The sequence below is a fragment of the Bufo bufo genome, chromosome 8 (genome assembly GCF_905171765.1).
Source record: "Bufo bufo chromosome 8, aBufBuf1.1, whole genome shotgun sequence".
NCBI classification, from domain to species: Eukaryota; Metazoa; Chordata; class Amphibia; order Anura; family Bufonidae; genus Bufo; species Bufo bufo.
Window position 1 is genome coordinate 182,447,739 of NC_053396.1, and position 16,679 is coordinate 182,464,417.

Sequence of the window (16,679 nt, forward strand, 5' to 3'; positions counted from 1 at the left end):
CTATCGGAGGGATGGGGAGGAGACATCAGCTTCTCTAGTGGGCGTTCCTTCCTGCGCTGCGATTGGACAGCGCTACAGCCAGGGAGAAGGAACGCCCACTAGTGAAGCTGATGTCTCCTCCCCATCCCTCCGATAGTAATCAGCATGTGGAGCAGGAGAGGAGACAGTAATGGGGCACAGCGGGCGAACGGAGCGGCGCCCAGGAATAATAGTAAGTGCTGGGACATCGCTGGGCGCCGCTCTGTGTAGCCTAATACTGAAAGTCTGGACCCAGGAAAAGTAGACTTTAACCCATAATACAGGAGGCGGGTGCCGGTAGCAGAATCGCATTGCCGGCATCCTGCCCCTGACACCCGCCTCCTGTATTAAGGGGTAATTATCATTGGTGGTGCAGTGTGCCCCTTCTCCCCCCCCCCCCTCAACCCCGCATCCCATTAAAATCATTGGTGCCGGCCCCTCTCTACCACCCCAGTATTAAAATCATTGGTGGCAGTGGCCACAAGGTCCTCTCCCCTCCCCCTCATTGGTGGTGCAGTGGCAGCTTCTGATCGGAGCCCCAGCTGTGTAAGCCTGGGGCTCCGATCAGTTGCCATGGCAGCCAGGACGCTACTGAAGCCCTGGCTGCCATGGTAACATCCGTGATGCTGTGTGCACAGAGCACAGAGCAGCAGGGACAGTGTGAAGTCCTAATTACCCTGATAGAGCTCTATCAGGGTGAATAGGACAAGGGATGAAAAGATCCCAGGTTCTGGCCCCTAGGGGGGGGAATCGTTATTAAATAAAAAGTGTAAAAAAAAAAGGAAAAAAATACCCCACCAACATATGAAGTATGAATCACCCCCTTTTCCCAATTTCACATATAAAATGTATAAATAATAAACATATTACATATTGCCACGTCAGAAAAGTCCAAACTATTAAAATATAAAAAAAATCTATGCGGTGAACGCCAGAACAGAAAAAATAAAAAAATACTGCGCGATTCGCCATTTTTTAAAATGCAGAATGCATGTGGCTTTTTTTTTTTTCACGTGGTATCGAGTATCGCAATACTTTTTCATGGTATCGAAACCGAATAAAAAAATTGGTATCGCAACAACTCTAGTCTCAGAAACTAGAGGGTCTGTCCAAAAAGATCTTCCTCTGGGGGGAAAAGAACGATAGGTCGATATCTGCGATTCATTTAAAAGGAAGCCTAAACTGTGCAGCGGACTTCCTCAGCAGGACTACCATAGACCAGGGGGAATGGTCTTTAAACAGGGACGTCTTCAATCTGATCGTCCAGAGGATGGGCCTCCCTCTGGTAGATCTATTTGCTACAAGAATAAACGCAAAGGTATCGACCTTTTGCTCCCTAAATCCAAGGGACAGGCCCCTAGCGATCGACGCCTTCTCCCTTCACTGGAACTGGGACATTGCATATGCCTTCCCTCCGTTCCCATTAATCCCAAGGGTTCTCCAGAAAATCATCAGGGACAGAGCCAGAGTAATCTTGGTCACTCCGTACTGGCCCAAGAGGAGCTGGTTCTCGGTTCTAACCAAACTCTCCTCTCAGGAAGCTTTTATTCTCCCCAAGACGAAGGATATCCTGATCCAGGGGCCGGTTCTCCATCCCCATCCGGAAATCTTCAGTCTCTCGGCTTGGATCCTGAGTCCAACCTTCTAAGACGTAGAGGTCTCTCTGAGGGGGTTATTTCCACCTTGAAGGCCAGCAGAAAGAAGGTGACAAACGCCATTTATTTTAAGATCTGGAAAAAGTTCTGTACCTGGTCAGGCGACGAAGCCCCAGACCAAACCAGACCGAATATACTGAAGATTTTGGATTTCCTGCAGAAGGGCCTAGAGTCTGGGTTAAGTCCTTCTACCCTTAGAGTCCAGGTCTCAGCACTTAGTGCATATTTTGATTCCGAATTAGCCAGCCATAGATGGATCCAAAGATTCCTGAGATCTGCAGCCAGACTAAGACCTTCTCTCAAATCTAAGGTACCTACCTGGGACTTAAACACTGTCCTTAACGGACTCACAGGTCCGCCCTTGGACTCAAGTTCTCTGAAGCATCTTTCCCAGAAGGCGGCTTTTCTTATTGCTATAACATCAGCAAAAAGATTGAGCGAGATCCAAGCATTGTCAATAAGACAACCATACCTCACAATACAAGATGACCGTGTCACCTTGAGGCTAGATCCGACGTTTCTACCAAAAGTAGTAACTGACTTCCATAGGAACCAGGAGATCATCCTTCCCTCCTTCTGTGAAAACCCTAAGAATTCTGGAGAGGAACGTTTCCATACCCTGGACGTTAAACGAACAGTGCTAAAATACCTAGAGGTCACTAAAGACCTGAGGAAAGTGGACAACTTACTAGTGCTCTTTTGTGGTAAAAATAAGGGGAAGGCAGCTTTCAGATCTACCATTGCCCGATGGGTAAAACAGGCTATTACAGACTGCTACAGGATCGAAGGCATCAGTTGTCCAGAGGTCATTCGGGCTCACTCTACGAGAGCCATGTCGGCCTCTTTTGCTGAAAGAGCAGGAGCTTCCCTAGATCAAATATGCCGGGCTGCAACCTGGTCTAGTGTAAATACCTTCACTAAACATTACAGACTTGACTTATCCAGGTCCTCTGACCTGGCTTTTGGTCGCAAGGTCCTACAGGCCATTGCCCCACCCTAAGACGTATATAATTTGTTATGTCTCTCTGGGCCGTCATGGTGGTGAAGTGGAAAGCCGGAATTAGACTTACCGGTAATTCATTTTCCACGAATCCACCATGACTGCATTATATCCCACCTGAAAATACATTTTACTCCAAAATTTGGTATGACTTAATACCAAAAAAAAAAACAACAAAAAAAACACTTTGTGGTTTCACTTGTTAACTGGTGATTGTGGCACTATAATCTGGAACTCACTGGTGAATGGTGGTGGGAGGGGTCCTTTAAACCTATCTCTGTTCCTGCCCCTACAGAGGTCAGGGGTCAATCTCTCTGGGCCGTCATGGTGGATTCGTGGAAAATGAATTACCGGTAAGTCTAATTCCGGCTTTCTCAGCAATGCGGGCACATATGAACATGGGACCCACACAGATGTCTTCAGCTGCCAAGTGCACATGTAACAGGTCCACCAGATGCCCTTTAAGCCCTGTATTAAGAGGATGGCTGCTGCTTGCCCTGGCAGTAGCAGGGGACATTAGAAGCCAGTCCCTGAGCTGGTTTCACGAGAACGTGTCTTTGTGAGGCAGCCTCCTTAAAGGGTCGACCCACCTGGGATGTTGATGTCATTTCGCTAGAATATGCCATCAGTCTCAGATAGTTGCTCCAAAGAGAAGGAGAGCACAGTGTGCATGCGCAGCATGCTTTCCATTCCTCGCTGTGGGAGTTCAGAAAATAGCTCAGTGCGCGGCTATTTTCCACAGTCCCATACTGGTGACTGGCGAGCGCACCATACAGGCGCGGTCACCTCTCCATTTACCGCTATGGGACTGCTGGAAATAGCTGAGCTAGTGCTCAGTGATTTTCAGAACTCCCATTGAGGTAAATGGAGGATGGCCGCGCATGGACAGCTGCTCGCTTTTCACTTTGAGAGTCCTGTTCTGGAGATAGTGGGTCCTAGTGACACGCCGGCAATGGGGGTATTCCCATTTCATAAAGCAGGGGTCAGCAACCCCAGGCACTTCAGCTGTTGTGAAACTACAACTCTCAGCATGCACACCTGTTGTCTGTGGAGCATGTTGGGAGTTGTCATTTCAAAACAGCTGAAGGTTGCTGGTCCCGGGCATATCTTAGCAATATGCTATGACTTTATGACATCACTTCTTGATCGATGGGGGTCCGACCTCTGGGACCTCCACGATCCTGAGAATCAAGGGGCTGCAGTCAGTGCTGCCACCCCAGCACAGTGTTGGTGAACTGCAGCACAAATCCAAGTCAGTAGACCGGCTCCAGAATAACCGGACAGATCTTTCTCCTGGATCCCATCTCTGATTAAAAGAGAACATAATGGAATTTCCTACACTGTTGGGAATGTGCGCTTGTGCTGTAAGATGTAGTCCAGGGTGGGGAATTTGAGTAATGATTAGGCTAATTCTTGTCCTCTTTTTATCATCAGGTCAGTTACTCGCAGTTACTACAGAGGAGCAGCGGGGGCGCTGTTAGTTTATGACATTGCAAGGTGAGTCTCTATGGAAACAAAAGGGGGTGCTGCTGACAATATGCAGCTATAATCCAAGCGGTATACATACATGGAAACAAAAAAAATAACCAATAAATATTAAAGGGTCACTGAGTTTTCATAAAGTTTTTGATATTTCACAGAGACATATCAAAGGTTTTGATCATTTGGGGAGTTGAGACCCCCACTGATCACTAGAATGAGGGGAGACAAGCGTTGTCATATCAGTGCAGGAGACAGAATCGAGGCAGACCCATAGACTTTCTATTGAGTTCGTCTCGCTTCTACTCCTGCAGTGAGGAGACAGTGTGCAATATGTCAGTGCTTCTCTCTCCTTGTTCTAGGGATCGGTGGGGGTCTCTGTGACATGTCAAAAGTTTTATGAAATGTCAGTGACCTTTTAGGTGCCTTGGGACCAGGGTATTTGAGCTGGTTTTAGTAGGCATTAGTTTTACGGCTACATCATAATAAATGACTATAGCCTCACTATATTGAGAATAGAGGTTTTCTATGCTTAGAAAGCTAATACATATTGCATATTAATACATATATTACTTAATATAGTAAGGCTATAGCTGTTTATTATGGGTTAATGAGGGAGAAAAAAAATCTAGAAGCATCTCCTGGGAATTGAACCTGGGACTCACAAGGCTGTCCTCTTACCTCCAGGCCACAGACTTGGGCTACTTTCACACTTGCGGCAGAGTGAACCGGCAAAACGTATGCCAACTGATGGCATTTGTAAGACTGATCAGGATCCTGATCAGTCAGAAAAATGCATTGAAATGCCGGATCCGTCTTTCCGGTGCCATCCGGCAAAACAGATCCGGCATTTTTTTTTTTCACCTTTTTTTCGGTCTGCACATGCGCAGACCGGAAGGACAGATCCGGCATTCCGGTATTTTGAATACTAATACATTCCTATGGAAAAAAATCCGGCATTCAGGCAAGTCTTCAGTTTTTTTGGCTGGAGATAAAACCGTAGCATGCTGCGGTTTTATCTTTTGCCTGATCAGTCAAAATGACTGAACTGAAGACATCCTGATGCATCCTGAACGGATTATTCTCCATTTAGAATGCATGGGGATATACCTGATCAGTTCTTTTTCGGCATTGAGCCCTTTTGACGGAACTCAGTGGCGGAAAAGAAAAACACTAGTGTGAAAGTACTCTAATCACATTGATAAGAGTGGTTTTCTATCCTTAGAAATCTAATACATATTACTTATGTCTTTATAATCATATATTGTATCTGTCAAGAAACCAGTAATATGTGTTGTTGAGCGAACTTGCGGTTTGCAAATTTGGCGTTCGGGTTATCTATCAATTCCGTAATGGATTCCATTACCACGGACCATAGCTGAATTCTGCGATGGCATTCACCACGGAATGCCTCTTATAGGCTTTCGTGGTGCATGTCATCATAGAATTCCTTTATGGTCCATGGTAACGGAATCCATTACGGAATTGATAGATAAGCCGAACCCGAATGCCAAACTTGCAAATTGCAAGTTCGCTCAACACTACATATTACTGGTTTCTTGACAGACACAATATATGATTATAAAGTCACTAGTAATATGTATTAGATTTCTAAGCATAAACAGCTCTATTCTCAATATGGTAAGGCTTTAGTAAGTAGTGTATATGATATGTACATGCAGACACAGCTCTACACTCAGCATGCTGATGTGTAGCCCTGTCAATCAAGGGTAGGGGGGTTGCAGAGCACAAAGGTGTTACAAGAGCAGTGCTCCAAGGATTCAGCCCTGCCCCCTGGTGCTCCAACATGCTCATATGAATAAACATGCTGATATTTCAGCAGCTGTTTAATATACAGACAAAAGAAAGGTATTGTTTTAATCAGCATGATCAACTCTACCAGGCAGTATGCCTGATTTCATAGTGTTGATCATGCTGATAATAATATTATTTTTTTACTTAGTTTTTTGTTTTTCATTTTTATAGTCTCTCCATCAAAGGTCAGAAAGTAGGGGAAGTTATCAAGACTGGTGTTTCCTATGCCAGTTTAATCTAGTTCTACGCTGGATTGAGATGTGCCTAATTTATGATGCAGGCCTCTTAAATGTCACCTAAACCTTTGCTGAAATCATGAGGGTGCAACAGTGCTTCTCAGAGCGCTCTGCACTTTCGAGTTTCATTGGCTGTGCTTGGCTTTTCCAGCATGCGGCACTCGGATCCATAGAAACTATATGGGATCCGTGCTCCACATGCTGGAAAAGACTAGCAGAGCCAATCAAACCCAAAGGTGCAGAGCACTCTAGGCAGTGCTGGTGCACTTTCATGGTTTCAGCAATGGTTTAGGTAACTTTTGATAAATCAGGAACAGCTCTGGCCTCCCTTGCATCAGAAAGTCAATTTTACGCCAGCCAGGAACTGGCATCCATTTCAGCTACAATTTATGCCAGTTAATGGTGTAAATTATAGTAAGTTCACTAGGCTGCAGGAGGCCCCCCGCCTATATAAGCCCCACCTACTTTTCTGAAAGGTGGTAAGCACGGCATAAACCCCCCCCAAAAAATCTTAGATTTTTTTTGTCCAGTTGATGCTTGAGCAAAAATTGTTGACTTTTTGACTCCACTTTACTGGTCCCCAGGGGCTGTGATTTCCCCTCCAACTTTTTCGATGACCGTTGTCACTATGAAGGTTGTTCCAGGTCTAGTTACACGCAGCAGAAGCTGCCTGCTGATCACATGATCAGTCACGTGACTACCAGGAGCAGTAGAGGAAGCAGCAGTGAGTGCTGTTCTTCTGAGAACAGAAAGGACAAAATCTGTAAAATCTCCCTCTGTGGATTGCTTGGGCGGCTGACCAGGACTGCCTGCCATAAATTTACGGCAGGCGATCCTTAAGTGGTTAACGTTATTCATCAGTAGTAAAATCCCGGAAAACCCCTTTAATAATCAACTGTTGTAGATCCAGTTCTGAGACATCTACGTATGACATCTACCAAGTATAGAATGGGCACTTTATCTCAGTATATCAGCTCTATCTCATCTAATTCACAATACAAAGTTCTGAACACTTAACGAGCACCTGTCAGCAAGATCAACCCAATCAAACCAGCCATACTGTAAGGTAGGGTTGATCTTGCTAATTAAAATCAAACCTTTTCAAGAAAAAATACTTTTATCCTTTATGCAAATAATGGTTCCAATGCACCAAGCGGCGTGGCCAGTACCGAAAGTAGACGTGCACTGAAGTCTTCATTTGCATAAAGAATACAAGTCTTTTTTTCAGTGTTCTGTCTTCATACACGTTCACACAGTGTGCAGTCTGACATTCAGCATAAACCATTCCTGTCTGCCAAATAAGAGGACTATTCTTTGTAGTCTAACTTGTTTATTGGTATTGTTGATTGGCAAAACCGGATTGTTTGGTAAAACTACAAGAATACAAATAGCATGTATAAGTATAAAGTATAGATGGCATGTACTATAACATTTGCATTAACACTGAAGCACATGGTAAAATGGCTGCCTGTACATAAGATTACATGTTTAGCTAACAGTAGTAACAACTCCCTGAGTAACAATTACAACTAGCTGAACAGTTCTGCATAACATATGTCCCTGAAACAAAGGTAGATCTCTCACCAGATATGCTTTTACAAGGATGGTGGAGTTTGAGAAGGAGATATGCAAAAGGACAGCTCTGCTGATGTGTCCTGGAGACTGGAGACTTCTCTTTCCCAGGATGCTTTGCACTCCCACAATGCAGTGCACCACCCACAATGCAGTTGTCTTTGTAACAGAAAAACAAATTGTAATACAACTTATACACTACCGTATTTTTCGCCCTATAAAAAGCACCAGCCCATAAGTAGGGATCGACCGATTATCGGTTTGGCCGATATTGAGGATTTTGAACGTTATCGGTATCGGCATCTATTTTGCCGATATACCGATAACGTATTGGGAACACAGAACGCGCTGCTCTCAGCGCTCTCTGTGTTCCCTCCGCAGCACAGGGGAGAAGGAAGCAGTGTCTCCTCCCCCTGTGATGCTGCTGCCGCTGCCGCCAATGACAGGACGGAAGACAAGAGGAGGGGAGGGGCTGTGGCCGCTGCGCCACCAATGAAGATGAGTCTTTCATTAATTCAAATACAGGAGGTGGGAGCTGGCTGCAGAATCACATAGCCGGCTCCCGACCTCTATGAACGGCAGCTGCGATCCGCGGTAGTTAACCTCTTAGGTGCCGCGGATCGCAGCTACCGCTCATAGAGGTCGGGAGCCGGCTATGTGATTCTGCAGCCAGCTCCCGCCTCCTGTATGTGAAAGAGAGGTATCTTCATTGGTGGCGCAGTGCGCCCCCCCCCCCTCAAGCCCCCTAGTATTAATCATTGGTGGCGCAGTGCGCCCCCCACCCCCATCCCAATAGTAAAAACATTGGTGGCGCAGTGCGCCCCCCCACCCAAGCGCACCCCCCCAGTATTAATGATTGGTGGCAGTGGCCACAGGATCCCCTCTCCCCTGCTCCTCCGATCGGAGCCCCAGCAGTGTAAGCCTGACCCGTGCAGTGACTGTATTCTACTACATGGGCCCCGCTCACTGTATATAATCTTATCTATAATTGTAGGCATTGTTAATATATAAAAAATTCAGGGTAATCGGCGCCTGTATTACTTACAAGCGCTCGGTAGCAGAGAGGAGGGAGGAGGCAGGCCGGGAGGATGGGCGCTGGCAGCGTGAGTCACTACGTCACGCGCCCACGCCGCCCACTTTATGAATAAAGCAGGCGGCGTGGGCGCATGACATAGTGACTTACGCTGCCAGCGCCCGTCCTCCCGGCCTGCCTCCTCCCTCCTCTCTGCTACCGAGCGCTTGTAGGTAATACAGGCGCTGATTACCCAGAATTTTTATACATTAACAATGCCTACAATTACAGATACGATTATATACAGTGAGCGGGGCCCGTGTAGTAGAATACAGTCATTGCACGGGCCCTGCTGTCATTATAAAAGCAGATGTCGGCCCCCAGCCCCTCCTCTCTCTCAGCTGATACACTCGTCGTGCGGCATCGCGGCACGGCGTATCATTGAAAATTCGGCAAAATGCGGCATTCGCCCCATAAGATGCATTGCCATTTCCCCTCCACTTTTGGGGGGGAAAAAGTGCGTCTTATAGGGCAAAAAATACGGTAAACACTTTAGAAATACCTTGGCTCTGGCAGAATGAACTAGAATAATTTTCTAACCCTGCTGGGCAGAACACTCAGGAACACTGCAACCACCGCAGTATGCATTCGCTAAAGGCTAGAGAGTATGCAAATGGTCGCTACGAGCTCTGCTATGAACACTTTCAGGGGCAATTTTTACACACTGAGCCATCAGGTTGCTGCTCTGACGGCTGGATGTATAACCAGATCATAAACACGCATTCTTATAAGAAGATGGCTTAAATGCATGTTTATGAGCTGTCAGGAGTTCAGAGATGAGGGCAATACATCCAGCCATCAGAGCAGCAACCTGACGGCTCAGTATAAAACCTGAGAGTAAGATACTCTGCAGACAGACTGAAACTTAACCCTGCAGGACAAAAACAGATGACATTTTTTTTTATAAAGACACCCAATTTTTTTTTTAGCCCAAACTGAGTAAAATGCAATCATTGGCAACAGTGGTGTAGGCCTCCTAGATCGGGCTCATGTCCTGAGATAACTATCTGTGTAGAGCCGACCCGTTAGACCAGTTTGGAGCCGCAGTGCAAAGGTTTGTTCATGGCCCAGGACAAAGTTAATAATCAACTGTTGTAGATCCATTTCTAAGAAGTCGACCTCTACCAAGTATGGAATGGGTGCTTTATCTCCGTACATCAGCTCTGATCCATCTAAAGGTCACTGAAGGCTATGAAGGCAGCGTTTTCCACAGCCCTGACGAAATTGTGATTTTAAAAATAGATTCATCCGCGTTTATTAGTTTTATGTCAATGTCGGCTCCACCTCTGCAAGATAAGAAGGTTCTCACCAAGGTTTGTTAAGTTCAAACCACCACAGAGGTTTAAGGTGGATTTACATGGGCCAAGGAGATGCCGATTAGTCGGCTGCTCCTTAAGAGGACGTGAAGCGCTGCATTTACATACATCGATCACCTCCACAGTATAAGAACGAGCGATCGGTGAGTGTCCCAGCTTTCTGACCTCCACCGATCTGATAGGGACCCAGTAGTCACATGCTGCTTGGGGAAACATCACCGCCAAAGTCAGTCATTGGCTGCAATGGCGCACGTGTCCCCGTCCGCAGCCTGGCCCTTAACAAGCCTTAGACCGGAAGATCGCTGACCCCAGTCACAGTGCAGAACCCGAGGAGTGGGGACCAGAGGTTCTTGGGTTAGGTTGCCCATGCTAGGGGGCTAACTCGTAACAGACAGGATCCTGAAGAACCCCTTTATGGCCCAGACAGGCCTTCTTGTCCCATTAGCTACAACCCCTATCAGAATATTACCAAAAAAACAAAAACACACCTGTATTACTATAACATATTTTATTGAATTACATCATTAAAAGACAGCATATAAATAAATGATAAATGTATGGAAAAAAAAAAAAATATATATATATATATATATATATATATATACAGTACAGACCAAAAGTTTGGACACACCTTCTCATTCAAAGAGTTTTCTTTATTTTCATGACTATGAAGGCATCAAAACTATGAATTAACACATGTGGAATTATATACATAACAAACAAGTGTGAAACAACTGAAAATATGTCATATTCTAGGTTCTTCAAAGTAGCCACCTTTTGCTTTGATTACTGCTTTGCACACTCTTGGCATTCTCTTGATGAGCTTCAAGAGGTAGTCCTCTGAAATGGTTTTCACTTCACAGGTGTGCCCTGTCAGGTTTAATAAGTGGGATTTCTTGCCTTATAAATGGGGTTGGGACCATCAGTGGCGTTGAGGAGAAGTCAGGTGGATACACAGCTGATAGTCCTACTGAATAGACTGTTAGAATTTGTATTATGGCAAGAAAAAAGCAGCTAAGTAAAGAAAAACGAGTGGCCATCATTACTTTAAGAAATGAAGGTCAGTCAGTCAGCCGAAAAATTGGGAAAACTTTGAAAGTAAGGGCTATTTGACCATGAAGGAGAGTGATGGGGTGCTGCGCCAGATGACCTGGCCTCCACAGTCACCGGACCTGAACCCAATCGAGATGGTTTGGGGTGAGCTGGACCGCAGAGTGAAGGCAAAAGGGCCAACAAGTGCTAAGCATCTCTGGGAACTCCTTCAAGACTGTTGGAAGACCATTTCAGGGGACTACCTCTTGAAGCTCATCAAGAGAATGCCAAGAGTGTGCAAAGCAGTAATCAAAGCAAAAGGTGGCTACTTTGAAGAACCTAGAATATTACATATTTTCAGTTGTTTCACACTTGTTTGTTATGTATATAATTCCACATGTGTTAATTCATAGTTTTGATGCCTTCATAGTCATGAAAATAAAGAAAACTCTTTGAATGAGAAGGTGTGTCCAAACTTTTGGTCTGTACTGTATATATATCAGCAATGCAGTTAGCGCTGCAAAAAAGCAGCTCCCCAGCAGGTACACAAGGTTAAGAATCCCCCTTAGGAGTTACCTATATGGCTATTAACATGATACATAAACAAGACATAAGGGACTCCTCCAAAAACAAGGGAGGAAGTCCACTCCAACGTAATAATACAGGTAGGACCGCAAAGGTTATAAGAACCCAATAGGTAAAAGAGGTTACGGCACGGGAAACCACATGCATATACTCTAACTCAAATACAACCAAATAGCAGCAAATACCTGATTAATGTTAAGAAGGGAGATCAAGCCTGGACCTGCCGCGAGCGCACCCCAACGCACGCTTCGCTCCGCTTTCTCAAGGGGCGTGCCTAACCTGCCTCCCAGATCCTCTTAAATACCCCATGTAATTGGTGGATGTGAGCACTCGCGTCACGCGATAGTATATGTGAATCCGAAATATCGTCACATCCGCCCATACCATCTCACAAAAATGGACGGCAAAATCTTGCGTGATCTTCGAGTGCTCACATGATTATACTGGTCACATGATTGGAGTCTACCGCTACTTCTCTATCAGCGCCTAGTACACAGAACTGTAGTTATGGGAACCGGTGATGTCACAATAACAGCGCAAAAAAAAGGCCACCCCTTTGCGCTGAACAGATACTGAGTCCTGCGCTGCCATGACAGATGCGGTAATAATACTATGTATATAGAAGTATGTGGGGCTACACCCCCCAACGTCCACATAGAATAATGGGGGAGCCTATCAACAAATGTTAATAATCGGGAACATCCTATCATAAATAAACTAAAAGAGGGGGTAGTACATTAAACCCAATAAAGTGCGTGTGCATATATAACCCCTATCAGAGTGCTGACCCTGGGATTATACACTTTTCGGCTGGGGTCCTGCTTCTGCCAGTGAAAGTTGTGCACTGACTGCTGCAGCAGAAATGCAATATTACATGACGACCATTTAAATGAATGTCTGATCATGTAATAAAAGGATGGCTTGTTTCTTCCAGAACGGGCTCTGCCCTCTGGCTCATAAAGCTGAGGACTCCATTCTATGACGTCCATGTGTCCTAACAGGGCATGCAAATAGGAGTTGAGTTAATTTAAAAAGAAAAAAAAAAATCTTTGCATGGAATTGTCTTCTCTTCCACTAGGGGGCCTCCTCGCACTGCTGTAGGAATCATCTTCCTACTTCTGACTGTGAGATTGTTGTGGCCCTTGTAAACGTCCTAAAACCATGCGCGTTAGCCATGTTTTATCTAGTTGGAGAGCCCCTTTAGACTTTGGCTTTCCACCCATGTAAGCTGTGCAGGTTTTGGCATGTAGACACTGATGTTCTGCATTTTATTCTTGCAGCCGGGAGACTTACAACTCCTTGACCAACTGGTTAACTGATGCGCGGACGCTGGCCAGTCCCAACATTATCATTATATTATGCGGGAACAAGAAGGATTTGGATGCGGATCGAGAGGTGACGTTTTTAGAGGCATCCCGCTTTGCCCAGGAAAACGGTGAGCTACCAGTCAAAAATAAGCCATATTCAGCACCTTTACATTGCAGTCTGGTTACTTGCTGTGTGCAGAATATATATATATATATATAATTTTTTTAGGCCCATTGTCTGACCAAGGTAAGCGCTTTATAGCATGTGGTTGTATTTGCTGGCTCGTAGACTATAGCAAAGAGGGACTTGCAAACGTAACACCATGGCAAGTTTCTTAAAGGGCTTCTGTCACCCCACTAAACTGTTTATTATTTTTTTTGGTTACTTATAATCCCTATACTGCGATTTATGCATACATACTGTAATTAATCATTTTGCTTCAGCAGATTCTGTTAAAAACGTACTTTTAAAATATGCAAATTACCTTGCTACCAGTAAGTAGGGCGGCTACTTGCTGGTAGCAGCCGCATCCTCCTATCCTAAAGACGCCCCCTCCGCATGTTGATTGACAGGGCCAGCGGACGGGATCGTCCTCTGGCTGGTCCTGTCTGCTATCAAGATCTCGCGACTGCGCCGCAACGGTATTCAGTCGGCGCAGGCGCACTGAGAGGCGGATGCTCGCTCGGCCGCTCCATCCTCAATGCGCCTGCGCCGATGACGTCACATCTACACCCGGCGCAGGCGCATTGAGGAAGGAGCGGCCGAGCGAGCGTCCTCCTCTCAGTGCGCCTGCGCCGACTGAAGACAGGTACGGCGCAGGCGCCAGATTTTGAATGCAAACAGGGCCAGCAGAGAAAGATCTCGTTCGCTGGCCCTGTCAATCAACATGCGGAGGGGGCGTCTTTAGGATAGGAGGATGCGGCTGCTACCAGCAAGTAGCCGCCCTACTTGCTGGTAGCAAGGTAATTTGCATATTTTAAAAGTATGTTTTTAACAGAATCTGCTGAAGCAAAATGATTAATTACAGTATGTATGCATAAATCGCAGTATAGGGATTATAAGTAACAAAAAAAAAAAAAACAGTTTAGTGGGGTGACAGAAGCCCTTTAAAGGGGTTGTCTAAGAGTTGACAAAATTACAGTAGCTGCAAAAAATGCTATTAATTGAAAAAACAAAACAAACAAGCAATAATCACGTATTAACCCTTAGGATACCTACAGGTACGGTGCGCTGATCGGGCGGGTGCAGGAGCTGCGCCCGCCCGATCAGAGGCAGGGGTCCGGCTGTCAATGATAGCCAGACCCCTGCTGTATGCTCCGGCATCGGTGAAAACATTGATGCCGGCGCATTAACCCTTAAATGGCCGCGGTCATCGCTGACCACGGCACGGGCTGCTGTGACGGGGACCCCATGGCAGGGAAGGCAGCCCGATGCCTTCCTTAGGCATTGTGGCTGCCTTCCGGGGGAGCCTGTGAGATCCAGCCCCCTGTATTAGTGTGTAATACACTTACAGCCAATGCATTACAATAAGAAGTATTGTAATGCATTGTAAAGGGGATCAGACCCCCAAAAGTTGAAGTCCCATAGTGGGACAAAAAATTAAGTTTTCCCCAAAAAATGTGAAAAAATTAAGTTTAAAATATTTATTTTTTTAAGATTCAAGTAAAAAAAAAAAAAAAAGCGTCCTTTTCCTAAGATAAAGTAAAAAAAAAATAGGGAAAAAAAGAAAAGTAGACATATTGGGTATCGCCGCGTCCGTATCGACCGGCTCAATACAAATATCAACCCCTCAGGTGAACACCGTCAAAAACACAAAAATAAAAACTGTGCTAACCGTCACCTCATCCCGCAAAAAATAAGCCCCTACCTAAGACAATCGCCCAAAAAATAAAAAAACTATGGCTCTTAGACTATGGAGACACTAGAACATGATTTTTTTAGTTTCAAAAATGCTTTTATTGCGTTAAATGTAAAGAAAGTAGACATATTAGGTATCGCCGCGTCCATAACAATCTGCTCTATAAAAATATCACATGATCTAACTCCTTAAAGGGAACCTGTCACCGGGATTTTGTGTATAGAGCTGAGGACATGGGTTGCTAGATGGCCGCTAGCACATCCGCAATACCCAGTCCCCATAGCTCTGTGTGCTTTTATTGTGTCAAAAAAACGGATTGATACATATGCAAATTAACCTGAGATGAGTCCTGTCCCTGACTCATCTCACATACAGAACTCATCTAATTGGCATATGTATCAAATCGTTTTTTTTTACACAATAAAAGCACACAGAGCTATGGGGACTGGGTATATTCCGGATGTGCTAGCGGCCATCTAGGAACCCATGTCCTCAGCTCTATACACAAAATCCCGGTGACAGGTTCCCTTTAAGGTGAACACCATAAAAAAAAAAGTGTAAAAACAAAAAGCCTTTTTTTGTCACCTTACATCACAAAAAGTGTAATACCAAGCGATCAAAAAGTCATATGTACCCCAAAATAGTACCAATCAAACCGTCATCTCATCCCACAAAAAATGAACCCAAAAAAAAAAACTATGGCTTTCAGAATATAGACACTAAAAAATATTTTTTTTCAAAAATGCTTTATTATATAAAACTGAAACATATATATTGTCGCGTCCGTAACAACCTGCTCTATAATAACAAAAAATAAAAACGCTGCCAAAACAACAATTTTTTGTTACCTTGCCTCACAAAAAGTGTAATATAGAGCAACCAAAAATCACATGTACCCTAAAATAGTACCAACAAAACTGCCACCTTATCCCATAGTTTCCAAAATGGGGTCTTTTTTTGGAGTTTCTACTCTAGGGGTGCATCAGGGAGTCTTCAAATATGACATGGCAACTTAAAATTATCCCAGTGAAATCTGCCCTCCAAAAATGACATGGCGCTCTTTTCCTTCTGCGCCCTGCCGTATGCCCGTACAGCAGTTTACGACCACATATGAGATGTTTCTGTAAACTACAGAATCAGGGCCATAAATATTTAGTTTTGTTTGGCTGTTAACCCTTGCTTTGTTAGTGGAAAAAAATTGATTCAAATAGAAAATATGCCAAAAAAGTGAAATTCTGAAATTTTATTTCCATTTTCCATTAATTCTTGTGGAACACCTAAAGGGTTAACAAAGTTTGTAAAATCAGTTTTAAATACCTCAAGGGGTGTCATTTTTAAAATGGGGTCATTTTTGGGTGGTTTCTATTATGTAAGCCTCACAAAGTGACTTCAGACCTGAACTGGTCCTTAAAAAGTGGGTTTTGGAGATTTTCTGAAACATTTCAAGATTTGCTTCTAAACTTCTAAGCCTTGTAACGTCCCCAAAAAATAAAATGGTATTCCCAAAATGATCCAAACATGAAGTAGTCATATGGGTAATCTAAAGTAGTAAGTATTTTTGGAGTTATTACTATTATAAATGTAGAGAAATTGAAATTTGGAAATTTGCAAATGTTTCCAAATTTTTGGTAAATTTTTTTTATTTTTTTTTTACTTCATTTTACCACTGTCATGAAGTACAATACGTGACGAGAAAACAGTCTCAGAATGGTTTGGATAAGTAAAAGTGTTTT

At 44.4% G+C, this 16,679-nt stretch overlaps 1 protein-coding gene across 1 annotated transcript in view; it reads left to right on the forward strand.

Annotated features, from left to right (window-relative positions):
* RAB4B (RAB4B, member RAS oncogene family) overlaps window positions 1-16,679 on the forward strand; it is a 35,396-nt gene that overhangs the window by 9,756 nt on the left and 8,961 nt on the right. Inside the window, exons 4-5 of the mRNA XM_040442470.1 lie at window positions 4,108-4,170; window positions 13,061-13,215. Coding sequence (XP_040298404.1) covers window positions 4,108-4,170; window positions 13,061-13,215 — 218 coding nt within the window. The remainder of the gene's footprint in view (window positions 1-4,107; window positions 4,171-13,060; window positions 13,216-16,679) is intronic.